Consider the following 26,904-nt stretch of genomic DNA (forward strand, 5'->3'; position numbering starts at 1 on the left):
TGAACAAAAAACAGCATTAAAGACAATTGTTAGACAAATTCTGATTAAATAGGATATAGTGACATTTATAAAACTGGTTTTGTTCCTAACCTGGTAATCTGATATTTATTGGAACTAAAGAGAAATGTACAAACTAATGATAATCAGGATAAATTAGTCTTTTATTTTTCCAGCATTTATCTAAAAAGGTCATTACTCACATCAGTGTCTGTAGTTTGTAATGTTTATCATTCTTAAGAGCAGAGAGCAGCTTCTTTCCAGAGTCCCCTATTTTATTATTAAACAGATCCAGTTCTCTCAGGTGTGAGGGGTTTGATCTCAGAGCTGAAGTCAGAGCAGCACAGCCTTCATCTGACACACCACACTCACGCAACCTGTACAGAGACACAAGGACACAGTTCACTCTCATGAACTTAGGCAGAGGAGCAACAGCTCTGACTTTCCTCCTGGTCGTAGACAGTTTCTCTTATTGTGGCCTGAGTAACACACACTAGGTCTTAACTTTTCCCCGCTTCACACATCTCAGCAAAATCTCTTTTTTTAATCAGCGTTCACATGAACAGTTCTTTCTTGAGAAGATCAGACTGTCCATTATCAGACCTAAAACAGGATCGGACTCTAAATAGCTTTTGGAGAAGTTGTTAGCTCACTGGTTCATGTACTTTTTTAAAGCCAGACTGTGAATGTGTAAATAGTTTATTCAGTATTAAATGTGACTGTTTTATTCATACAAAATGTGTTTGTCTATTATTGTGAGTTGGATGAAGATTAGAACACGTTTTATTACTAATTATTTAAAATATGATCTTACCACAGTATCTCCAGTTTACAGAGAGGATTCTCCAGTACAGCAGAGAGACTCTTCACTCCTGAGACTCCTACATTATTATAGGACAGATCAAGTTGTCTCAGGTGTGAGGGGTTTGATCTCAGAGCTGAAGTCAGAGCAGCACAGCCTTCATCTGAGACACCACACTTACACAACCTGTAGAGAGACACAGTGGCATACTCTTCATCAAAAGAATTTAATCTTGGTTTAAGACTTACTTTAAAGATGATATAGGGTTGCACAATTAATCGAATATTGATCTCGATTACGATTTTGACTGGCCACGATTACATGAACATGATCGACAGCGATATTGATGTTCAAAGTTCGTCCTCCGCTCATAGAAAACTCTGCAGTAGCTCAAATCAAGTGCTTCCTAACCTTAACCAGTCATATAGTGGCGCAGGGATGACGTCATTTTGTAACGCCAAAACCCGGAAATGAGTTAGCATTTTAGCGCTCGCGCTGCCAGCCTTGCTTCAGGTTTCAGAGCACGCTGCAAGCTCCAGTGCTTGCGCGAGGGGAAATCAAGACTAACGAGCTGATAAATGGGACTACAGAGGTTGTCGGGACATTAAATGTCATCCCGCCAAACAAGAAAAGTCTTTGCAGATAAACTGGTTCAGATATGCTGTGCACAATTCCCCCCAAAAAACATGGCTGAAGATTCATCCACAGAGTAAATCCGTATTATGGAAAATGTTTTAAATAAAGTTTGGAAAAGTTGTCGGAAGCTTGGTGATGTTGAAGTCGAGCGACCGTGTTGTAGTTTGTTTATAGCGTACGGTTAGCTGTTTATTTCTGGTGATTGTATTTAGGTTTCAAACTTCATAAAAGTTGTGTTCATTTGAGAAAATTATTTTGGTTGACAAAACATGTTAGTATTGTAAACTTTTGTTGATCACAGAGATTATTTTTTGCAATAATCCAAAGGCCTATGTGAAAATCCTATTGGGTTTTTGTCGAGGGAACTGGTGTGATGATAACTTCCGGGCGCGGTACAAAATGACGTCATCCCTGTACCGCTCTATTGGGTGATTTGGCTGTCTCTCCTCCTGTAAACACTGTTATTGCATTTTCTGCATATGCCTGAATTGTTTTCAATTGGTTGCATATTGTTATATTTGATTACATATTTTCATTTGGTTGATGGTATTTTTATTTTTACTTATCCTATATTTTGGATATAACTGTATTTATATTTTGCTTCTACGAGATGATGCACTTTAAGGACCAGTCTAATTTGATGCAAAGATTTGTACATTAGCAGGAATGTAGCAGAACATGGAGGTGAAAGCAGAGGTTTATTTAAATATGAAAGTGCAATAAAAATATTTTGCCTAAAATCAACAAATAATTGTGATCTCAATATTGATCAAAATGATTGTGATTATCATTTTGACCATAATCATGCAGCCCTAAGATGAAGTGTTTTTAAAATGATTTTATAATTCAGAATAATATGACTATTTAATATCACCTGTTTATTCTATTTAACAATGTAATTAAGAATGATCAATACTGAGTGTTATATATAGTTTCTGTAATATGTTCTGTATATATTTATATTATTTATATTATTACAGAATGAAGTAAAAGTCTGAATCATGGTGAAAAGCACTCTCTATCATGAATTAAAAGATATAATGTAAAGAGCAAAGCATTCATTTTAAAGAGAATTAACACTCGTGTTCTCTAAACCAGATTACTTGCTGATAATTTATTGTTAAATAAAATATTCCTGAATTATTAAACTGACAGAGAGTAAAAATATCTATAAATTGCGTTCATCAGGTTCTTTGGGATTAGGATGTGAAATTTACAATAAAAACTTCTACAGAAGAATGACCCATGGAGAGATTTTTATGTGCATTTGAGGAAGAATCACCCAAAAAGTGTAGAAACACTGGAAGTGTAACTTTTACACATTCTTCTCAATTTAATAAAGACTGTGAGATTATCAGTCATCAGTTTTACACATGATTTTGTCCTCTCAAAACCAGGTTGTAAATTAGCACCATGTGTGGTGTTGGGAGCAGTTGCCAGGTCCCGGGTTTTAATGAGGAACTGAGCTACTTTTAACTCACCAGCGAGGCCTGATTTTTTTAGCTATACAATCATGTGAAAAGCTAAGTAAACCCCATGGAAATTGTTTGCTTTCTGACATATTTGGACAAGCAAACATTTGTTCATCTTTGAAACAGTGCCTATTAATAAAGTTGATATACTTGAACAAAACCACAATGAAAAATAGCTTTTTCAATCATTCATCCAACAGCAATATCAATAGACGTGATATGATTTTGTGGGAGAAGTAAGTACACCCTTGGCTCAGAAGCTACTATTGCTTTAGCAAAAATAAATTCTTGAAGGCGTTTTGCATAATTGTCCACCAGTCTCTGACATCAGCTTGCTGGAATTTTTGACCACTCTTCCATGAAATATTCTTTCATGTTTGAGGGTTTTCTTGAATGTTCTGCTCGTTTCAAATCCCCTCACAACATTTCAATGGGGTTCAAATCCGGGCTTTGACTAGGCCATTCCATAACCCTCCATTTCTTCTTTTTGAGCCATTCCTTGGTGGATTTGCTAGTGTGCTTAGGATCATTATCCTGTTGAAATGTCCACTTTCGGTTCAACTTCATCTTTTGGACAATGGCTTTATATTATATCCAAGCACTCTTTGATATGATACAGAATTCATAGTTGAATCAATGAATGGAAGCTGTCCAGTCCCTGAGGCAGCGAAGCAACCCCAAACCATAACATTTTGACAACTCCTGAAAAGCTGTCTTTGTTCTGTGCCAAACATGTCTGCTGTCACTATGGCCACAAAACTATCTTTGATTCGTCTGTACAGAGCACATTATTCCCAAAGGCCTGGTCTTTGCCTATATGCTCATTAGCAAACTGTAGTCTTGCTCTAATGTTCTTTTTATACAGTAAAGACTTTTTCCAGGCATGCTTCCCATGAAGGTCAAATTTGTGCAATCTCTTTCTGATTGTAAAAGCATGCACTTTGACACCAACAGTTGCAAGACTTATTAGCAGATCTTGTGATGAATTTTGGGATTCTTGGTGAATTCTTTTTACATAACATGGGCTGCTCTCGGGCTGAATTTGCTTGGACAGCCAGTCCTGGACAAATTGGTAGTCATTTAAAATCTGCAGCATTTGTAATTGATTTTCCTTACAATTATGTATTTCAAATAATTTGGAGATCTTTTTAGATTCCTTGCCAGACTCATAAGCATTCACAACCTTTTATCTGAAAGCCTTACAGAACTCTTTACATGTTGGCATGATGTCACCACACACCTCAATAACAATGGGAACACCAGACACTATATATGAGATATGAGGGTATAAATAAAACAGGTTCCACCTGCACTCCCTAAACAGATTCTAATCACTGGCACGCAATCTTGAAAACCTGATTAAAATTTTATGTATTTGAATGTGTGATAAACGTAGGGGTGTACTTATTTTTACTCATAGACATTCTTTATTTATGACAAAATGTGGAATAATACGAGACCATTTGAGGATCTTAGTGAAAGAACTATTGAGGAAAACTACCTGGTTTTAATACTGCTAATGTCATTGTTGCTGTGCTTCTTTTGTTGTTTTCATTTTTTAAAGTTAAAAATCTATTGTTTTTATTTAATGTCATCAGTATGGCATTAACTTTTTTTTTTCATTTTAATTTATTTATTCATTTTTATGTGATACATTTACATGTGATTCATGTACATGTGATTCATTTACTGATTTGCTTCTATATCCAGTTTTAGACTGTGATATTACAAAGGTCTTTCCAGATTTTTACTTGCCACACTGTATGAGATAACCCCAGTAAAATTGCCTGAATTCTATAATATAATTTGTTTACCATGTTAGGTTTAAATCCTCTAAAAACAGATTCGTAATTGACTATCATTACTCTGTTCCAGTTCACATCCTTCAAAGCATTGGCATGTTTTGTTTACTCTCACAATCCCCCAAACACACACACTCCCAAAGTCTCCATTAAAAAAAAATGAGACAGCAGTGTTTTCCACAATAACCAAAAGTTGTCCACAATGTGAAAACAACTCGGAGAGTAAGTTGAACTAACCAAAAAAATTACCAAGACAAAAAGTTCCAGTAAGAGAAAAAGCCCCTACTGACTTCAAGTCTGATCAACAGTCTGTGCACAATAACAAATATAATGTCCTTAAATTTGAAAGACTTTTAACAAATAACATAACTGTGTAGCACGTAAAGCCGAGGAAAAAACACTAATACAATTAAATAAACAGAAACTCTAACCCAGTCAGAGCCTCAAAACAGAGAACCACTTTACAGAAGTAGATTTAAGAGGAGTGAGTCCACAAAATCTAGGCGAAGTAATGCAACGACAATATCTTCAATAAAAATCCAAATACTGTAGAGCTGGAAGGCTGAGTGCAAAAAATAAAAATAGAGCCAAAAAGACGCCGCTGTGTAGGTGATGCAGTTCACCCCGATATCAAGAGTTTAACATAGTCTCCTGCTTCCTCCACTGAAATTAAGTCCTTCTGAACACCGTTATATGTAATGCGAAGCTGAGCTAGGTGAAGTATTCCATAGCGAGCGCCCTCAATACCTCGGAGTTGATGCCGAACCTCATTAACAGGCTGCCCGGGCCCGGGCTATCTTGGCTGTGTAGTTAGGGAAAACAGACATAGTGAAATCCCTCATTTTAATCCGCTGGAGCTCTCTCGCATGGTGTAAAATGTCAACACAGTCACTATGATAGTGGAATCTGCACACAATAGCTCATGGTCGTTCACCAGGCTTGGGCTTTGGCTGAAGTGTCCGGTGGGACTGGTCCAAAACCGGCTCCTTCTCCAGACCAAACGCCTCCTTTAACAAGGCCGCTACAGCAGCAGTTGTACATGTGTCAGCGCCCTCTGGAACTCCCACTATCCTAAGATTATTGCGTCGTGACCTCGACTCCAAATCCTCACATTTATTCTCTAATTGAGTCACGGTCGCAGTGAGAGATTTGATAGTAGTCTTCATTTGAGCTATGTCAACGGTGCAACTGGAGAGAGCGTGCTCCGTTTCCACAACAGTACTTTCAGTGTTGACATGGTAGCCTCGGTAGCTACTTTATCACTAGCCAGCTGTGTTTTCACTGCCTGCAGGTCAAGCTGAACAGCAGACAGTGCAACCCTGAAAGTCTCCTGGAGCTCCTTTTCAAAAATATCGGCGATGTCCTTCCTCAGTAAAGCCAGCAGCTCAAGCTTGAGGGCGGCGAAATCAAAGGCACCACTCGGCGACGCGGATTCAGAGGAAGAAGGGGACTCGCTCGCGGCGCGCACACTTGGCCTCAGTCGTGTCTGAATGCTACCACGGGTTTTCATGTTCTTTCCAGACATTTTAACGTACCGCAAAGTTAAATGTGCAAACAAGGAAACGGAGTAGAATAAGTCAAAATCTATTGTATGACCGAAAAGCGCTAATTAATTACAATTTTAATCGAAATCAGCAGGAGCCTCCAACTTCGTGTCCTACTCCCAACATGGCATTAACTTTTAATTTTAGTTTTCAAATTCTTTTTTTTTTTTTTTTTTTAGATCATTTCCATGTCACTGCTGCTTTTAAACCCTCCAGCTCACACACAGGGCATTTCGTTTGCGTCCCAGGTGCTGTTTGGGCGATTAGTTACAATATTTTAGTAAATTTCGTAGTAATTTCAGACACATTGTAGTCACATCAAGTCATGTTTTGTGCTGCAGCTTCTCACATACATACATCTGACCCAAAGACTCTGTGACAAATCATCAGTGTGCAATGAAATGGAACAATCTTCCTCCTCAGAAGAGGGATGATGAACCTAAAACTGCTTCCGTCTCACTATTACAATGTGTCTTACTGAGGAGCAGGTCATGCAACTCTTACCCCATGATCTTACCCCAATTTCTCCAGTTTACAGTGAGGATTCTCCAGTACAGCAGAGAGACACTTCACTCCTGAGTCTCCTAGTTTATTATAGGACAGATCCAGTTGTCTCAGGTGTGAGGGGTTTGATCTCAGAGCTGAAGTCAGAGCAGCACAGCCTTCATCTGAGACACCACATTTATACAACCTGTAGAGAAACACAATGAAACACTGATGAAACACTCTTCATCAACAGATTTTTATCTTGGTTTAAGACTTACTTTAAAGATGATGTGTTTGTAAAATTATTTTATTATTCAGAATGAAATGAGGATTTAATATCACCTGTTTATTCTAATTAGCAATGTAATTAAAATTATCATACTGTGCACTATATTTAGTTTCTCTCATCTGTTGTGAGCCAGGTAGCTACAGTGGCCTGGCCTATTATAAAATTAAGCATGCAGATCTTTTCTTTCTGTGCAACTAAATATTTAGGACCAAAAATGAACAGGTATTTGACCCAACTTCCCTATCCAAATTCCCGAGTCTATTAAACATTGCTATTAGTCTGTCACATCTTTAAAAAGGTGGTATAGCATTTCCTCTATATCACAAATTGGACATGTTGTAGCTATAGTGGAGTGGATATGCGCCATGTGTCTGTTTGTGGCCACGGCCCCATGCACAACCCTACAATGTAGATCAGATGTAAGCTTCTCTATAGGGGACTTGTACAGTGACCTCCAATAGCCCTGTGGAGGAGAGCCTGGTACCAGCAGGTCTGACCACCTCAACTCCTTCACACCAGCCAGAGAGTTTTGATGGGTGACTTTCACAATGACTGCATACAAGGCCTTTTTGGTCAGCTGTGGTGTGCTAAAATAGAGTAGGGTTCCTCCTGCTGTTCAACCGCTGCAGAAATGGAGAGGGAGGGGAAGCATTGCCAGTCTCCTACAGATCCCTGCTCTATAGCCTCCTTAAACTCTGGAGGCAGTGCTAGGATCACTTCTCTCAGCATCAAATGGGAGCAAATGGGACTGGATTCCTGTCTCCTCAATCAGTGCCGTGAGACTTCCAGGCTTTGACGGCTCTCAAGCCTCCAAGCTTGGTTATTTGTGCTTTGTGAAGGCACTGGCGAACACTCCTCGATGTAAGGATTACAGCTGGTATCAGTGGATTGTTAAATAAGGGCTCTTGTTTACACAGTAGTATGGTTGTTTGCCTGTCCTGTTTGCCTTTAAAAGAGAAGACCATGCTCTTAGGACTCACTGATAAAACACAGTTGTCCTTGATACATCGACCTCGTTTATGTACAGGATAAACAAGTATCTGTCGTATGCCATGTTCTCTACTTTATGTAAGAGTAGACACACTGGAGTAGTCCATGTCAGTATTATGCTGTAGAGCAGTCTCTGCTGTCTGCAGACGAAAAGCCCTTATTCAACTGGACAGGTCAATCAGGCCCTGACATCCCTCCTGTACTGGCAGGTATAAGACAGGGGCTTCTGTCCAGTGTTGTCCATTCCAAAAAAAGTCCACTATCCTCCTCTGGATCTTTCTCAATGACTAATGTCTCTGGTGGCTTAAGGGCTGTGAACTTGTGCCACAGCATGATGGTGATCAGATTGTTGGTGACCAGCACCCTCCCCCTGTAGGACAGCTGGGGCAGGACCCAAGTGCACTTAGACAACCTAGCAGATACCTTCTCCACCATTCCCTCCCAGGTTTTTTTTGCAGGTATTCTTCTTCTCCCAACAGGACGGCCAAGTATTTTTTCCACTATAAGTTTGTCAGTTTTGGAAGTTCTTTCTATTGCCACTGTCCTGCAGTAAAACTTTTGCACTTACTCCAGTTCACTCGTATAGAGGATGCCCCTTGGTAAACAGCTAGACTATGAGTAAAAGCTTGAACGTCTTCCTGCTTTGTAGTGAAGACCATTACATCGTCAGCATAAGTCTTCCCCCAACCTTGAGCATAATGCTTGCCTTAGAATATAGAAGTTTAATCTATAATTTACAAAAACCTTGTTCCTAGCCCAATGGCATCTAGTGTGTTTAAAAGATATGCAAGATATACTCTATCAAAGGTTTTTTCTTGATCCATGGATAAAAAAATACCCAGATTGTAAGATTGATTTTATTTACACAGTTCAGTCATATCACGTACAAGATATACATTATCCATTATCGTGTGTCCGGGCACACGCCTGACGCCAAATATGGCTGGCCCAGTCTCCACTTTTGGAGCCCTGCAGGAGCGCCCTCTGCTCTCTCCCGGTTATTCCTGGGGAACTGTTCAGCCGGGCTGCACAGCAAGCCCTGGAGCGCAGCCTACAGGTTACACAGGCCAGATAACAGTTTGCTAGTCTGCGTCGTGAACATCCCGCTAGACAGAGACCTTCTAGGCCAACAAATACGGCTCAGTACATACCACAGCTGATTACCCAGCCGAGAGCACGAAACCTTTCTGGGTGTTATCAGCCAACCCCCACCCAGCCCCCTTGCTTGGCACAGCGAGGCCAGCCTTCGGGCCATCGCCCTTCCAGAAATTATAAGGTGCGAAGGGGTAAACAAGGACTGTACCACTCCCGCGGTTGGGTGCTTCACCAGCCAGTAGCTCAGATGCTGGGAAGCTCTTACATCAGACCCCTGGGTTGCATCAACCCTGTCACAAGGCTACAACATTCAATTCAGACGCCGACCGCTGAGGTGCCAGGAGGTCAAAACGACCTTAGTCAAGGACCCAAACAAGGCTCTGGCCCTATGCCAGGAGGTCCAGGCACTCCTGAAGAAGGGTGCCATTGAGCAATTAGACAAAGCTTTATGGAACAGTGGATTTGATTCCACTTATTTTATCATTGCAAAGAAAGACAGCGGATTCCTCCCCATTCTGGATTTAAGATCTCTAAACACACACCTCAAGGGTTTCAAGTTCCACATGCTATGTACAGTGGACGTGCTGCATGGCATCAAGCAAAACGCTTGGTTTACAACCATCGACCTGAAAGACGCATATTTTCACGCTCCAATCGTGCCCCAGCACAGGCAATTCCTCTGTTTTGCCCTCGAGGGAAGGGCTTACCAGTTTTGTGTGCTCCCATTCAAGATTTCACTGGCACCAGGGGTCTTCACCAGGTGTGTAGCAGTGGCACTGTCTACATTACTGGCCAGGGTATTCGAATTTTCCTGTACCGGGATGACTGGTTGATTTGTTCCCAGGCAAGGGTAGATGCCCTCAAAGAATCAGCATTGCTGGACTCCCATGTTACCAAGCTAGGGCTTACAGTGAATTATGGAAGAAGCTCTCTGATGCCCAGTCAGCGAAGACTGTTTATTGGCATCTAGTTGAACTCCCAGTTGATGATGGCTACCCCCTCTCAACGGCGAGTCAACAACATCCTCCAGCTCATCAGTCACTTCAGAAGAGGCAGGGCTCTGGTCCTCAAAGCATTTCTGAGACTGCTAGGTATTCTCACAGTAGCCTCTTCGGGGGTCCCTTTTGGCCTTCTGTCATTACGGCCTCTCCAGATCTGGCTGAATGACCTCGGCTTGCATCCCAATCAACACAGACACAAGCTGGTCAGAATCACTGCCAGTGGACTAGGGTGCCTACGCCCATGTATAATATGCTCTTCTCCTCAGAAGAGCATATTTTACCCAGGGGTTCCCTTAGACTGGCACAGCCTCCACCCTGGCGAATGGAAGCTGCACCCTGAAGTAGTGCAAGCGATCTGGCACAGACATGGCAGGACGGAGGTGGACCTTCTCACCTCACTGCCAAGGACACACTGTCCCCCTTGGTTTTCACTTGGGGAATCAACAAGCCCCTTGGGCCAAGAGGTGCTGGCCCATGTGTGGCCAAATCAACTGCTATATGCTTTCCCTCCACTACTGCTGATACTGCCCTCCCTAGACAGGATTCTCAGGAGCAATCACAAGGTGCTACTAGTAGCCCCCAAATGGCCAGGGAGGGTGTGGTTTCCAATATTACACAGATTACTGTACAGGGAGCCTTGGTCCATCCCTGTGAGGAGGTATCTCCTCTCACAGCTTGAGGGTCGAATCTGGCACCTGAACCCATCCCGGCTGCAACTTTGGATCTGGCCTCTGAAAGGCCAGAGCCATTACTAAGGCTGTGTGATCCAACAGTTGTTCAGACCATCCACAACTCCTGTGCACCTCCCACCAATGTATTGTACACTAACAGATGGAAGCTCTTTTCTGAGTGGTGCCAGGCACAAAATCAGGAACTACCACACTGTCCCATACCGGTAATCCTCAGCTTTCTCCAGTCAAGTCTTGATGGAGGCCTTGCAGCCTCGACCATCAAGGTATACATAGCTGCCATCTCAGCCATGCATAATAGAGTAGATGGCGTGATGATTGGGTCCCACACCCTTGTGACCCGCTTCCTTAAAGGTGGTCAACGTCTGAGACCTCCTCAACGAAACCAAGTATCCTCTTGGGACTTGCCTCTCGTATTAGAGGCACTGTGTCAGCCTCCATTTGAACCTCTAGAGAGGTCAGAATTGAGATGGCTGTCTATGAAAACAGCTTTCCTCTTAGCCATGGCATCGGCTAAATGAGTAGGTGAGTTGCACGCCTTATCAGTAAGCCGAGAGTACCTACACTGGAGTTCTGGGAAAACAGGGGTAATTTTATGGCCGAACCCTTCTTTTTTTTCCTCCCAAAGACCTTTTCTTCAACTTATACGAACCAGCCCCTCAGTCTGTCAGCTTTTGAGCCCCCAACTCAGGAGGATGAGCAGGGGTCAAGTGCGAGTCTGTTGTGCCCAGTGTGAGCACTAAAGTGTTATACCCAAATGACTGCTGAATTCCAGCAGTCTGATTCACTGTTTGTCTGCCATACGGGGCATAGGCGAGGTCATGCTTTGTCCAAGCAGCGTCTGTCAAAATGGATTGTAGAGGCTATCATTTATGCCTATAAGGGCAGGGGCCTCCGGGTCCCTCCTCAGGTTCGAGGTCACCCAACCAGGAGTGTGTGTACTTCATGGGCAGCCCTACAAGGGGTCCCTCTTTCAGATATTTTATGCAACTGCGTCATGGGCATCTACCTGCACATTTGCAAGATTTTATAGGGTGATTGTGATCTCTCACAAGCCGGTGGCTATAACCATTTTTTCCCCGGCTTCACAGCCATTGTTAAGGGGCTCGTAGAACTTCCTCGTGAACTTCTTGATATTAGTCATCCAGGTGCTGAAAGCGCCGCCTCTGGTGGTCAGTAGAAATTAAATAGAACGATGGTTACGTACAGTATCTCACAAAAGTAAGTACACCCCTCAAATTTTTGTAAATATTTGATTATAACTTTGCATGTGACAATACTGAAGAAATGACACCTTGCTACAATGGAAAGTAGTGAGTGTACAGCTTGTATAACAGTATAAATTTGCTGTCCCCTCAAAGTAACTCAACACAGATCCATTAATGTCTAAACCACTGGAAACAAAAGTGAGTACACCCCTAAGTGAAAATGTCTAAATTGGGCCCAAAGTGTCAATATTTTGTGTGGCCACCATTATTTTCCAGCACTGCCTTAACCTTCTTGGGCATGGAGTTCACCAGAGCTTCAGAGGTTGCCACTGGAGTCCTCTTCCACTCCTCCATGATGACACAACGGAGCTGGTGGATGTTAGAGACCTTGTGCTCCTCCACCTTCTGTTTGAGGATGCCCTACAGATGCTCTATAGGGTTTAGGTCTGGAGACATGCTTGGCCAGTCACCTTCACCCTCAGCTTCTTTAACAAGGCAGTGGTCGTCTTGGAGGTGCGTTTGGGGTCGTTATCATATTGGAATATTGCTCTGCGGCCCAGTCTCCGAAGGCATTCCAAAGTACATGTTGACATTCATGGTTCCCTCAATGAACTGTATCTCCCCAGTGCCAGCAGCACTCATGCAGCCCCAGACCATGACACTCCCACCACCATGCTTGACTGTAGGCAAGACACACTTGTCTTTGTACTCCTCACCTGGTTGCTGTCACACACGTTTGACACCATCTGAACAAATAAGTTTATCTTGGTCTCATCAGACCACAGGACATGGTTCCAGTAATGCATGTCCTTAGTCTGTTTGTCTCCAGCAAACTGTTTGCGGGCTTTCTTGTGCATCATCTTTAGAAGAGGCTTCCTTCTGGGATGACAGCCATGCAGACCAATTTGATGCAGTGTGCGGTGTATGGTCTGAGCACTGACAGGCTGACCCCCCACCCCTTCAACCTCTGCAGCAATGCTGGCAGCACTCAGACGTCTATTTCCCAAAGACAATCTCTGGATATGATGCTGAGCACATGCACGCAACTTTATTGGTCGACCATGGTGAGGCCTGTTCTGAGTGGAACCTGTCCTGTTAAACCGCTGTATGGTCTTGGCCACCGTGCTGCAGCTCAGTGTCAGGGTCTTGGCAATCTTCTTATAGCCTAGGCCATCTTTATGTAGAACAACAATTCTTTTTTTTCAGATCATCAGAGAGTTCTTTGCCATGAGGTGCCATGTTGAACTTCCAGTAACCGGTATAAGGGAGTGTGAGAGCGATGACACCAAATTTAACACACCTGCTCCCCATTCACACCTGAGACCTTATAACACTAACAAGTCACATGATACCGGGGAGGGAAAATGGCTAACTGGGCCCAATTTGAACATTTTCACTTAGGGGTGTACTCACTTTTGTTGCCAGTGGTTTAGACATTAATGGCTGTGTGTTGAGTTATTTTGAGGGGACAGCAAATTTACACTGTTACACAAGCTGTACACTCACTACTTTACATTGTAGCAAAGTGTCATTTCTTCAGTGTTGTCACATGAAAAGATATAATCAAATATTTACAAAAATGTGAGGGGTGTACTTACTTTTGTGAGATACTGTATGTGTGTGTTTATATATATATATGTTTGTTTTTCTTCTCAATAAAACTTTATTGGGAAAAAAAAGTAGAAAGCAAATTCCTCGTTCTAGTCCCCAGAACAAATACTTTGTCCTTGAGCAATTAAGAGCTGAACTAAGTAAATTAATAATAATGTTAATGCTACAAGGTGGGTTTAATTCAAACCTCTTTATTAAATAATTCCTCACCAATCATAATCAAGAGTCGCAACTGTTCAGTCTGTAAACATACAGTACGCTGCTGCTCTCTCTTCACGAACTATAATACACAACTCTGTTCACTTCATTTAAACTCAGGGTTGCCAGATATCACTAGAAATGTGAAATCCACTTTCCATGTTTTGATTTATTCGACCAAAACACAATATTATCAGCAGACACTGTACTGGGGGAACCCATCTAAAACTGATAAACACACAAAAATAAAACTACTTAAATGTAGAGACAGAAAATGTGCTTAGTTATAAATAAATCATTTAATATAATAAAATAGATATAATAATAGCTTCATAAAATATAAATAAAATGTTGTTTTTAAAAACATCATAAAATGATGTGTACTTACTATGGGTTGCATTTAATATCATTTTGACATTTCCTTAGAAGGCTATTAGCCTTTTTCTTAATATGGATAATTTTTTGTTAGTCTACATTTTAATTAGGACTTTTTTATTGTTTAAGATATTTTAAAATAAATATTCTATGCTGTTTATTTATCAATTTTCCAACAGTATTTCTTATTGCTATTATTTTCACTCAGTTAACAGTGACCATGAGCAGAGAGCTTACATTTACTGTTTATGATAGACCTCCTGATTAAAGCTTAAACAAAAAAAAAACATTGGAATCTGGATCGGTTTTGGTTGTAAAAATCCTGATCGGTGCATCCCTAATGAACACCATTAAACTAAAGTGCTTTGCATCTGGCGGATAAATGAACTCACCCAATCACATCCTATGAGATTATTCAGATATATACACAATATACGCAGAGCGGTTCAAGAACTGGCTCCAGCCCAGAACCATAACAGTGGAAATAATAGTGTAGTTTTAAATATATTTAAGAGTAGCAGACTTCAAAGACTGAACATTGAGGTTTATTGTATTTGTTTACGAGGTGGAACAGGTTAACGGTTGTTGTTTTTTTGCATACAGTTTGTAAATAAATATTGTGGCACATTAATGTTACCATTTCGAAAAAACATAAATAAATAAAAAAAACAATCTAAACTTCAACCATGCTTCAAAATTTTTGACTGTGCTCCTAAATTTTTGTAATTAGGTGCACAAGTGCTCCTAAAAGAAATTGTTACTGCAGAGCCCTGGATCACGCTGGATACTGCAGGTAAGGTTCTAAGAATTTAAATTCATTTGTTTTGCTTCACACAATAACCACCAGGTGGTGCATGGAACACCACACTGTAGCTGAACACAGCACAATAAAAATGGAGTGTGTGGTCGAATGGTTCACATAAAAATATTACGTTTCTCATCAAAACTTATGATAAACCTCATTTAAATAAGTTTCTAATTACAAGATTTTGTAAAATTTAAAGTGAGCATGATCGAGTTTTGTAGTACAGGTACAATAACTATAGTATATAAAATAACGTGGTAGGGTATGTGTGCTAAGATACTGCAGTGGTAACATGCAGGCTTGCTATACCAGCAACCAGGGTCAAGCCTCAGCTCAACTGGCTGTTTTTTAAATGAGTATTTTTTTTTCCCCCACTGGCCCATGCCAATTAGAAAGATTCAGGGTAAGGACTATTAGCAAGTTATTATCATTCATTCGTATAATTCCAACAATTATCATGTTTTCACTATTTAGCTATTTAGCTCACTATTTACTTTTTTCACTATTTAGCTGTCTTTTTATTTTAGGGATCCAATAAATTGCAAATATAAAGTTATTTAGTACAGCTTCCGACCATCAAATCAAAACAGACTTGTGATTAGATGTCATAATGTTTATTTATTCAGAAACAAAATTAACTAAATACAAAAACACAGTGCTTTCAGTTGATGGACACTCCATTTACATTTTTTGATGAGCTGCAGAGACATTCAAGACAACTATATACATTTTTAAATTTAATATATAACATTTTATAATGGCTCTTATTGAGTAACTGATCATTTATTACTGACCTATTTCACTGTCCCACCAGTTACAATAGTGACCAAGAATTTTTTAAGTTAGTGAAAGTACCACAAAATTTTTAAAACCTTTTTAAAATCTTTTTTAGAAAAGGAATTCCGTTTGTTTCATTGGGCAAGCTAGGGAGTAAAATGCATATGCTCACTTACTGTAGCTTGAATAGCTTTGGATTCACATGCAACTGTACTGGGCGATTAATAAGCAATTATCATCTTTAAGTAATCTTATCTTTTGGCTCATGAAATTGAAGGGGAAGAGCAGAAGCATAAAACTTGGAGAGTCATAAATTCTATCCAGGTCAAGTTATTTGTACGTAGTTGCAGTCTACGACACAGCAATGGAGGCAAAAACAGTTTACTGAAAGAGAAGCACTGCTTTGAGGTGATAGTACTTGGTGGAAGGGATGATCCACGCATCAATAAGTAACTGGCGAAAAAGTTGCAGGATTCATCCTCTTCAAAAACACAAAGAATTTCTTTGTTGCTGAACCCAATCTTACTGAAGCCCTAAGTGGCCATCCATTATTTTTTTCTTTGCCTTTATTCTTCCCGCAAAACTTGTTTTGCTTGAAATGAGAACATTTGTGATAGGCTTACATTTATTTATTATTAGGCTGCATATTTATTTTACCTCATTTTAATGTGTCTGCATTGAAAATGTGCAATAAATATTGTTGAAATGTAGTACTTTGTTTATGAGCTATACATATACAAGAATGACATATGCCCCCAAATCATAGTGCATGTTAGATCTTTTAATGGTTTGGACCTTTAGGGGGAGAAAATGTTTGACACTGGACCTCTTTGAATTCTAATTGTGTACCCCTTGTATAGAGAGAAGGACATTTCTCTGAGCTGTACCAGTTCCCCTTCCAGCACTGTCCATAATATGGTATAAATTCTGGGTATAAAAACAATATCTTAAGGAAATATGGACCAATCTTTTTTGAGACGTGTTGCTGCCATCAAATTCAAACTTACCTTATTTTTTCACTTAAAATTGTACATTTCCTCAGTTTAACATCTGATATGTTTTCTACATTCTATTGTGAATTAATTAAGGATTTATGAGATTTGCATTCTGTTTTTGTTGACATTTTACACAACTTTTATATGTTGATGCTGACAGTTGTATCTTCCTCATATTTTATGTTTACTTGGAAACCCCCACAGATGCCTTTTCTTTCAGCACAGGGAATGTTTGAAATTATGGCCCTGTGCCATGCATGGGGTTTATTCATGTGAAAAATCACGTTGGTGATGGAGCCATCCTTATGGATGTCTGCAAATAGAGTCTCTGGATTTTCTGTCAGTTTCTTGTTTCTGTATACTTTTCATGCAGTTTCATTTGAAATATCTTTTGTGTAGTTCAGTGGAATGGCCTTCACACTTTGGATTTGTGTGGGACTAGGGTTATGGCCCATTTGCAATTGTGCTTGTGGTTGGGTGTGGATAATTCCTGCTATTGTTTTGGCCAAGACATTTTCACACATTCCATTTCACACCTCCAACATGTAGGTCAGGTAGAGCTGAACCCTCATAGAGCAACTGCTCAGTGGGGATAAAGACGCGAAGATGGAAAGTTAAAGTAATAATAATAATAATAATAATTACTTGAGTGTAATAAGTGTAATAAGTATTAGAGTATACGATGAGAAGATGACTCAAGTAGAAAGTTACTAGTTACTTTTGGATCTGATTAAAATCACGGGAAAATCCTGAATTTCAGACTACATGGAGAACTCTGCATATGTGTGTGTGTGTGTGTGTGGTGTGTGCGCGTGTGCGCGCGCTCCGACATGCTCACTTCTACCCCTCTCCAGGACGCTAAAAAACATGATGATGATGGTTGTTGTGTCAGATCACTGCAGGGTCTTGAGTAAGGGTATAAGTATGGCCAGTTAACTATTAAAAGTATTTTTTTTTCAAAAAGTTACTAAAGTAAATGTAATGAAGTAAATGTAGTGCGTTACTACCCACCTCAGTGTCTGTGATAATCAGGATATGTAAATCACCTTGTGAATATTCTCTTACTGTAACACATTTGATAAATGTTGCCACATGTTTAAATGAATACATAAAATGTTTGAATGTTAGGTTTAATTTTGATCGAGTCACACAGTACAGCACAATATAGCTCAATTCAATCATGTGGACCCGATGTAGGAATTTGAATTAAGTAAATTCAATGAGATATTTTTTCAGTGTGTGGATTTCTGTGTTCACTTTAAACCAGTTTTTAAATAACTTTTCATCTGAGAACAGAAGTTTTCATTGGAAAGAAAGGAGAAGATGGAACTCATTCAACTTTCTACAGTGAAAATAACTGCTCATTTAAAAAGCATTAAACTAAGCTAAGATTCAAACCCCGACCACTGGCATACTAAACCTGCATGTTACCACTGCACTACCCAAGTACACATACCAAGCACACATTAATGTAGTTAGCTATACTACGTTACATTACCACGTTCACTCTTGCAGTGAGAAACTTGTCTAAACTAGGTTTATCGTAAGTGTTCACAAGAAACATATATTTTTATGTAAACCATACGTAATATTGTTCCTTAATTCTAAATGACCACACATTCCATTTTTCAGGCTTAACAACATTTAATGTGCTCTGCTGCTTGTTATATAAGCGGAACAAAGGAAAAGAAGTCAGAAAAGGAAAAGAGGAACAGAAGAAAAGAAGACAACACAAGGAAATCTTTAACTTACAGTTATCTTTAACTTGCTAAGTCTGCTGGGGCTAGTCAGTCAAACTGTCTGCACTATTCAAAATACTGACACATTGTTTGAAATGAAGCAGATAGCAGTACAAACCTAAAACACAAAAAGAAAACCCAGACACTGTTCAAAGACTGCACTCTAATTAATGGGAAAAACACCACAACTAATACATTCTTTCACACTGAACACACCGATGCCACTGTCACTCAGCTACAGTGGGGGAAATAAGTATTCAACAGGTCAATATTTTTTTCAGTAAATATATTTCCAGGAAATTTTCACCAGACATCAGTATTAATTCAAGAAATTGGGAAATATAAAGAATTCACAACAATAAAGTCCATAAATAATGTGTAATAAAGTGGAATGACACAGGAAAAAAGTATTGAACACTAAGAAAAAGCAGTTCTCCAAGGGAAGGACCCAGCTGAAATCTGTAAGTAAGTATACCTCCTATCTGTGCAAATTAATATCAGCTGGGTTAGTAAATTGATGGTCTTATAAAGAGGATTTTCGTTACCAAGGTGTCAAACAAGAAACATCTCATGATGGTTAAAAGCAAAGAGCGCTCCCAAGACCTTTGCAACCTTATTGTTGCAAAACATATTGATGGAATCGGATTCAGACGTATTTTAAAATTTCTGAATCCTCCAGTAAGCACCATTGGGGCCATTATCCGCAAGTGGAACAACATCACTCTATCATCAACCGGTCACACACAGAAACTCCTCGCAAGATTTCTGACCAGGGAGTCAGAAGAATATTCAGAAGAGTAGCCCAAGCAAAGGACCACTCGGAAAGAGCTCCATAAACACTTGGAGGCAGCAGGTACCATCATCACAGAGACAACAATAGGCAATGCACTCCATTGCTCATGCTCACCCCACAAAACTCCGTAATTAAAGAAAAGGCATGTCGAAGCTCGTTTAAAGTTTGCTACAACTCATTTGGTCGAACCTATGAAATACTGAGAGAGTGTAGTCTGATCAGACAAGAGCAAAATTGAACTTTTTGGCAGTCATACTACACACCATGATGGGAGAATAAATGGCACTGCACATCACCCTAAAAACACTATACCAACAGTGAAGTTTGGAGGTGGAAGCATCATGGTGTGGGGCTGTTTTTCATTGCATGGTACTGGTAGACTTCATATAATTGAAGGAACGATGAATGGAGCCCTTTAACAGGAGATGCTTGAAAAGAATCTGCTGCCATCCACCAGGATGATGAAGATTAGACATGGGTGGACCTTCCAGCAGGACAACGATCCAAACCATACAGCAAAGGAAACTCTCAATTGGTGTCAGAGAATAAATTCAAGGTGCTAGAATAGCCCAGTCAATCACCTGACTTGAATCCAATTGAACAAGATTTAAAGACAATATGTTGAGAAGAATGGGCCAAAATCACACCTGTATACTGCGGCTGATTAATTTCTTCATACAGGAAGCATCTTGAAGCTGTCATTACAAACAAAGGTTTCTCCACTAAGTATTAAATAAATTTCAGTTACAGGTAGCGTGTTCAATACTTTTTCCTGTGTCATTCCTCTTTATTATACATAACTTCATTTATGAAGTTTAATGTTTGGATTTCTTCATATTTTCGGATTTCATGAGTTAATTCTTATTGGAAATAAGAAAATGTTGACGCATTCAATACTTATTTCCCCCACTGTATCTATACTCAATTTAAAGATGTGACTAAACATCTGTAAGGGACGGCAAATTCCCGTTTTTGTATATTGTAAAAACAAAACAAACAAACAAAAAAAACTCAGGACACAACTTCCTAACAGTTAACCTGTACCAGACAGTACTGTAATGATACAACACTTTTGTAGAGGTTTCCCCCTCTCTCAGAAACCTGTGTCACAGTGATCCCCTGACCCCCTTCTGCACCACTACAAACCACACCGAGAGAGAAACAGAGACATGTGAAAAGCCTAGTACAACCCCTCCAGAGATCACACCTCCACACCACTATAACCAAAAACAAAACTGCAAAAAATCTTCTCTTGTTCCTCCTGTTTAAAATCATGTCCATTTCACTGATGCTTTTAAACCTTGCAGCTCACACACAGTAAATTTAGTTTGTGTTCCAGGTGCAGTTTGTGTGATTAATTACAATGTTTAAGTAAATTTCACAATAATTTCAGACACACTGCAGTTGCATCAAGTCACGTTTTGTGCTGCAGCTTCTCACATACGTACATCTGACCCTCTGTGACAAATATTCAGTGTGCAGTGAAAAACAATCTTCCTCCTCAGGACATTGATGATGAACCTAAAACTTCTGCATCAGTCTCACTTAGAGAATGTGTCTTACTGAGGAGCAGGTCATGTGACTATCAGAGAGTTGATCTTACCACAGTATCTCCAGGTTACAGAGAGGATCCTCCAGTACAGCAGAGAGACTCTTCACTCCTGAGTCTCCTACATTATTAGAGGTCAGATCCAGTTGTCTCAGATGTGAGGGGTTTGATTTCAGAGCTGAAGTCAGAGCAGCACAGCCTTCATCTGAGACACCACAACCACGCAACCTGTAGAGAGACACAATGACACATTCTTCATCAACAGATTTTTATCTTGGTTTACTTGCTATGATGATGATGATGTGTCTCTTCCATGTTAGACTTTCTGCCCTCTCTTGACCAATCACAAGGTATAATTAACACTGACCAAAACATTACAACTGTTCAGTGGCTCCCTTAAAAAAACCTGCAGGATTTTCATTTTTCTGCAGGATGTTCGCTGCTATCCTGGAATTATGAAATCCTGCAGGACACACTGACAAACTGTGCAGGATTTTCCTATAGGGTTTAGGATGGAGCAGTACAATAGAAACATGCAGGAATTTCCAGCACACTCGCTGCACAAGAGAAAACTCCCTCAGGACTTAATCATTCCTGAAGGACTGCTGCACACCTCCTGCAGAAATAAAAAAATTCCCAAGTACTTAATCTATCCTACAGGATGACTTCTTATTTCCAGTAAATGAAAAAAATCTGCAGGTTATGTAGTCAACAAAATTAATTTGAAAAAGCAGTAGATCTGCTCTTCTCCGGGAACCCATCACCTTATAGTGGTGGAGAGGTTTGTGTGTCCCTATGAACCTGAGGGCTGTGTTGTCTGGAGCCTTGTGCTTCTGGTAGGGCCTCCCAAGGCAAAGTGGTCTCAGGGGAGGGGCCAGACTAAGAATTGTTCAAATAAACCCTCATGAAGAAAGCAAAGAGAGGAGGAGTTACCCTGCCCGGAGGAAGCGCGGGGCCCCTGGTGGCTGAGTTTGCCACGGAGCCCAGCCGGGCAAAGCCCGAAAAAGCAACGTGGCACCCGCCTCTCCACCGTGGGGGTCGGGTGCGCTGCTACACGGGTGGCAGTGAAGGTCAGGGGCCTCGACGGACCAGACTCGGGCAGCAGAGGCTGGCTCTGGGGACATGGAACGTCACCTCTCTATGGGGGAAGGAACTGGAACTTGTGCTGGAGGTGGAGAGCTACCAGTTAGATCTGGTGGGGCTTACCTCTACGTATTGTCTCGGTTCTGGAACCGTACACCTGGATAGGGGATGGACTCTATTCTACTCTGGAGTTGACCAGGGTGTGAGGTGCCGGGCGGGTGTGGGGATACTCAAGTCCCCGGTTGAGCGCCGTTACATTGGAGTTTACCCCGGAGGACGAGAGGGTCGCCTTCTTACGCCTACTGGTTGAGGCGGGGGAAATCTGACTGTTGTCCGTGCATATGCACCGAACGCCAGTTCAGAGTACTCGGCCTTCTTGGAGACCCTGAACGGAGTCCTGTATAGGGCACCAGTAGAAGACTCCATAGTTCTGCTGGGAGACTTCAACACGCACGTGGGCAATGATGGAGATACCTGGAGAGGCGTGATTGGGAGGAACGGCCTCCCTGATCTAAACCCGAGTGGGCGTTTGTTGCTGGACTTCTGTGCTAGTCATGGACTGTCTATAACGAATACCATGTTCGAACATAAGAGCCTTCTCATAAGTGTACGTGGTACCAGAGCACCCCATGCCGAAGATCGATGATCGATTTTGTAATCGTATCATCTGATCTGAAGCCGCATGTTCTGGACACTCAGGTGAAGAGAGGGGCAGAGCTGTTAATTGATTACTATTTGGTGGTGAGTTGGGTCAAGGGGTGGGGAAGACTCTGGACAGACCTGGAAAACCCAAACGGGTAGTGCGGGTGAACTGGGAAAGCCTGGAGGAGGCCCCTGTCTGTGAGATCTTCAACTCACACCTCCGGCGGAGTTTTTTTGGCACCCCTGTGGAGGTTGGGGGCATTGAGCCTGAGTGGGCTATGTTCAAAGCCTCCATTGCCGAAGCTGCAGCGGAGAGCTATGGTCTCAAGGTCTTAGGTGCCTCAAGGGGCGAGAACCCTAGAACATCGTTGTGGACACTGGTGATCAGGGAAGCCGTCCGACTGAAGAAGGAGGCCTTCCGGGATGTGTTATCCCAGAGGACTCTGGAAGCAGTTGCAAGATACCGACAGGCCCAAAGGGCTGCAGTCTCTGCCGTGAAAGGGGCAAAGCAGTGGGTGTGGGAGAAGTTCGTAGAGGAGATGGAGAAGGACTTTCGGTCGGCACCAAGGTGTTTCTGGAAAACCATCTGCCAAATCAGGAAGGGGAAACAGGGGACCATCCAAGCTGTGTACAGTAAGGATGGGATGCTGTTGACCTCAACTGAGGAGGTAACTGCACGGTGGAAGGAACACTTTGAGGAACTCCTGAATCTGACTAACATGCCCTCCATGGTAGAGGAAGAGGTGGGGGCTGATGGGGGATCATCGTCAATTTCCCTGGTGGAAGTCACTGAGATAGTCAAACAACTACACGGTGGCAAAGCCCCAGGGATTGATGAGATCCGTCCAGAAATGCTGAAAGCTCTGGGTGTGGAGTGGATGTCTTGGGTGACATGCCTCTTTAACACTGCGTGGAAGTCGGGGACAGTGCCCAAGGAGTGGCAGACCGGGGTGGTGGTTCCCCTGTTCAAAAAGGGAGACCAGAGGGTGTGTGCCATATATAGGAGTATCACACTTCTAAGCCTCCCTGGTAAAGTCTACTCCAAGGTGCTGGAATGGAGGGTTCGGCCAATAGTCGAACCTCGGATTGAAGAGGAACAATGCGGATTCCGTCCTGGTCGTGGAACAACGGACCAGCTCTTTACTCTCGCAAGGATCTTGGAGGGGGTCTGGGAGTATGCCTATCCGGTCTACATGTGTTTTGTGGATCTGGAGAAGGCATATGACCAGGTCCCCAGGGGTTTACTATGGGAGGTGCTGAGGGAGTATGGGGTGAGGAGTTACCTTCTTAGGGCTATCCAATCACTGTACGCCCAAATCAAGAGTAGTGTCCAGATTCTCGGAAAAAGTTGGACTCGTTCCAGGTGGGTGTCGGTCTCCGCCAGGGCCGCGCTTTGTCACCAATCCTGTTTGTGATATTCATGGACAGGATATCGAGGTGTAGTCATGGTGGGAGGGGTTGCGGTTTGATGGACTGATGAGCTCATCACTGCTTTTTGCAGATGATGTGGTCTTGATGGCATCACCGGTCTGGGACCTTCAGCACTCACTGGATCGGTTCGCAGCTGAGTGTGAAGCGGCTGGGATGAGGATTAGCACCTCTAAATCTGAGGCCATGGTTCTCAGCAGGAAACTGATTGAGTGCCTACTCCGGGTAAGGAATGAGTACTTAACCCAAGTGAAGGAGTTCAAGTATGTCGGGGTCTTGTTCACGAGTGAGTGGATATTGGAGCGGGAGATTGGCCGGAGAACTGGAGCAGCCGGAGCGGTATTGCAATCGCTTTACCGCACTGTTGTGACAAAAAGAGAGCTGAGCCGGAAGGCAAAGCTCTCGATCTACCGGGCAATTTTCGTTCCTACCCTCAGTTATGGTCATGAAGGCTGGGTAGTGACTGAAAGAACTAGATCGCGTGTCAGGAGGCTTCTCCCTTAGAGATAGGGTGAGAAGCTCGGCTATCCAAGAGGAACTCAGAGTAGAGCCGCTGCTCCTTTGCATTGAAAGGAGCCAGTTGAGGTGGTTCGGGCACCTGGTAAGGATGCCCGCTGGGCGCCTCCCTAGGGAGGTGTTCCAGGCACGTCCAGATGGGAGGAGACCTTCGGGGAAGACCCAGGACCCAGAAAATAGCAAAAAAAGCTTTTTCGGCTGCCGAACATTCGGTGCATCCCTAAAAATAACTCATTTGTGAAAATACTTTTCTATTGTTGTGAAGTTATTTCCCCTGTATGTTCCTGCAGGATACAAACACTCGCAATGTCCGGCAGTATTTCACATCCTATCCTGCACAATAGTCCTGAGGACATCATTCCTGTAGGATATAATTCCAGCATATCGTTTTTTCCTTCATAGAATTCCTCAAGGTATTTCTACAGGAAAATGAGCTGAGAATCCTGTAGGATATCTGCATAATATTCCTGCAGGATTCCTGTAAAGTTTTTGTAAGGGGGAGCCCAGAAACTGAACAGAGGGTGGGCCCGAGTAAAACAGGGTGGGCACAGGTTTGAAAATAAAACTCAAAACCCAGCAGTCGCTCAAAGGAACTTACATGACTGCAAAAAGTGGCCAATGTGCTGAAAGTCTTTTACTCAAGAGGTTTGTTCATTTGCCACGTGTTTATGTAGCGGACACACACACACACACACACACACACACACACACACACACACACACACACAGATCTAACAGCAAATCACAAAATGAAAGTGGTTGTAGAAAATAGGCTGATGAAATGAGAGATGTTTGTACTACCTGTGTTTTACAGGACCATCTCACATTAAAGACAACTAGAAATTAATTTCAATGAAACACCAGCTACAACGATCCAAAATGCTACAGCAGCCTATGTGAAATTAAATCAAACATCTTGGGCAGCTTACCTCAGTGTCTCCACTTTAGAGTGAGGATTCTCCAGTACAGCACAGAGACTCTTCACTCCTGAGTCTCCTAGTTCATTCCCAGTCAGATCCAGTGTTTTCACAGTCAGATGCAGTTCTCTCAGATTGGAGGTTTCTGAGCTGAGCGCTGAGACCAGAGCTGACCAACTTCTCACTCCAAGTGAATCACACCTGATACTGAAGGAAATAAAATAATATTTTATTTTTACTAACACCAGTGCAAATTATCAAACAAGTCCTCAAAGCTTTCACTGAACCTTCTCATTTTCATAAATGCTAAAAGTAAAAACAACAGTTAGATAATATGCTTAAAGGGAAAATCCAGCCAACATCTAAATTTTAACCATCAATACATCTGCTGTAAACATCACCAGGGCCGTTTCTTCCTATACGCTAGGTACTAAATTAGGCAAATACACAAAAAGAAAAAAGAAGAAACACACCCAAAACTAGTAATAAAATGACTATTAATGAATTAGTTTGTGTAAACTTGTCCCCTTTCTTGCTTCCACTTGTTGATGTAATTAAAATGGATAAAGTTAAAAGATAACTACAGTTAACTAGCTAGTATCTAGAGTAGGGTTTACACTCATCCTGTATAATATGGGATTGTCCTGTATTGAAAAATATAATTATTGAGTTAATACAGGATGTGATTTGTCCCGTATTCTCATACACATCGTTTCATACATACACTAAGTCTCCACAGTGGTGAGAAACATAATAGTGAATAAAATGAAACCAATTTCACAAGAAATAGCAGGAAGAGAATGTACATGTGCAGTGTGAGCTTGCATGTCAACATCATTGTTGCCCTGGTTACGGAAACTCAGTCACACGGTTCTTAGAAAATGTCTTCAACACAAATTCCCAGTGAAACACAAGAGTCTGTGGAGGTACAGGTGTGAGACGGGATACAGTCCTGTCCTTTTTTTTTTAGATATCTGATTGAATGACAAGAGCTTTCCTCAATACAATAAACTGAAAAAAAAAATCACCATAAAAGAAAGGCTCTTAGTCTAACTAGTAACAGGGGCACTCTCAATGCTGAGTTAGTAATCAGGTGAACGTGGTCTGGGAAGTGGGTCATGTGACTGATCATGTGGTGGAGTTTGTAGTCTGTTGTGCTGCTGGGAAATGGAGTTCAGTGCAGGTGTTTGGTTGTTGTGTTGAATTCTGGGAGTTGTTATGGAAGCAGGTGACAATCATTTTCAGGTGCTATTAGGAAATATTTTGGGGTACTGTCAGTGTTAGCACCAAGCTACCAGCTGCCACTGTAGGGCACTTGAGCAAGACCCTTAACCCTCTCTGCTCCAGGGGCTCTGTATCATGGCTGACCCTGCGCTCTGACCCTAACTTCCTAACAAGCTGGGATATGTGAAGAAAATTATTTCACTGTGCTTTAATGTATACAGTATGTGACAAATAAAGGCTT

At 41.6% G+C, this 26,904-nt stretch overlaps 1 protein-coding gene across 1 annotated transcript in view; it reads right to left on the bottom strand.

Moving 5' to 3' along the window:
* Nucleotides 1-201: 201 nt before the first annotated feature.
* Nucleotides 202-26,904, bottom strand: part of LOC128623710 (NACHT, LRR and PYD domains-containing protein 3-like) — a 36,576-nt gene continuing 9,873 nt past the window's right edge. Inside the window, exons 7-12 of the mRNA XM_053650863.1 lie at nucleotides 25,452-25,646; nucleotides 20,908-21,081; nucleotides 6,771-6,944; nucleotides 812-985; nucleotides 252-374; nucleotides 202-208 (exon numbers count right to left, since the gene is read on the bottom strand). Of these exons, the coding sequence (XP_053506838.1) occupies nucleotides 202-208; nucleotides 252-374; nucleotides 812-985; nucleotides 6,771-6,944; nucleotides 20,908-21,081; nucleotides 25,452-25,646 (847 nt within the window). The remainder of the gene's footprint in view (nucleotides 209-251; nucleotides 375-811; nucleotides 986-6,770; nucleotides 6,945-20,907; nucleotides 21,082-25,451; nucleotides 25,647-26,904) is intronic.

Source organism: Ictalurus furcatus, chromosome 19 (assembly GCF_023375685.1).
Source record: "Ictalurus furcatus strain D&B chromosome 19, Billie_1.0, whole genome shotgun sequence".
Classification (NCBI taxonomy): Eukaryota; Metazoa; Chordata; class Actinopteri; order Siluriformes; family Ictaluridae; genus Ictalurus; species Ictalurus furcatus.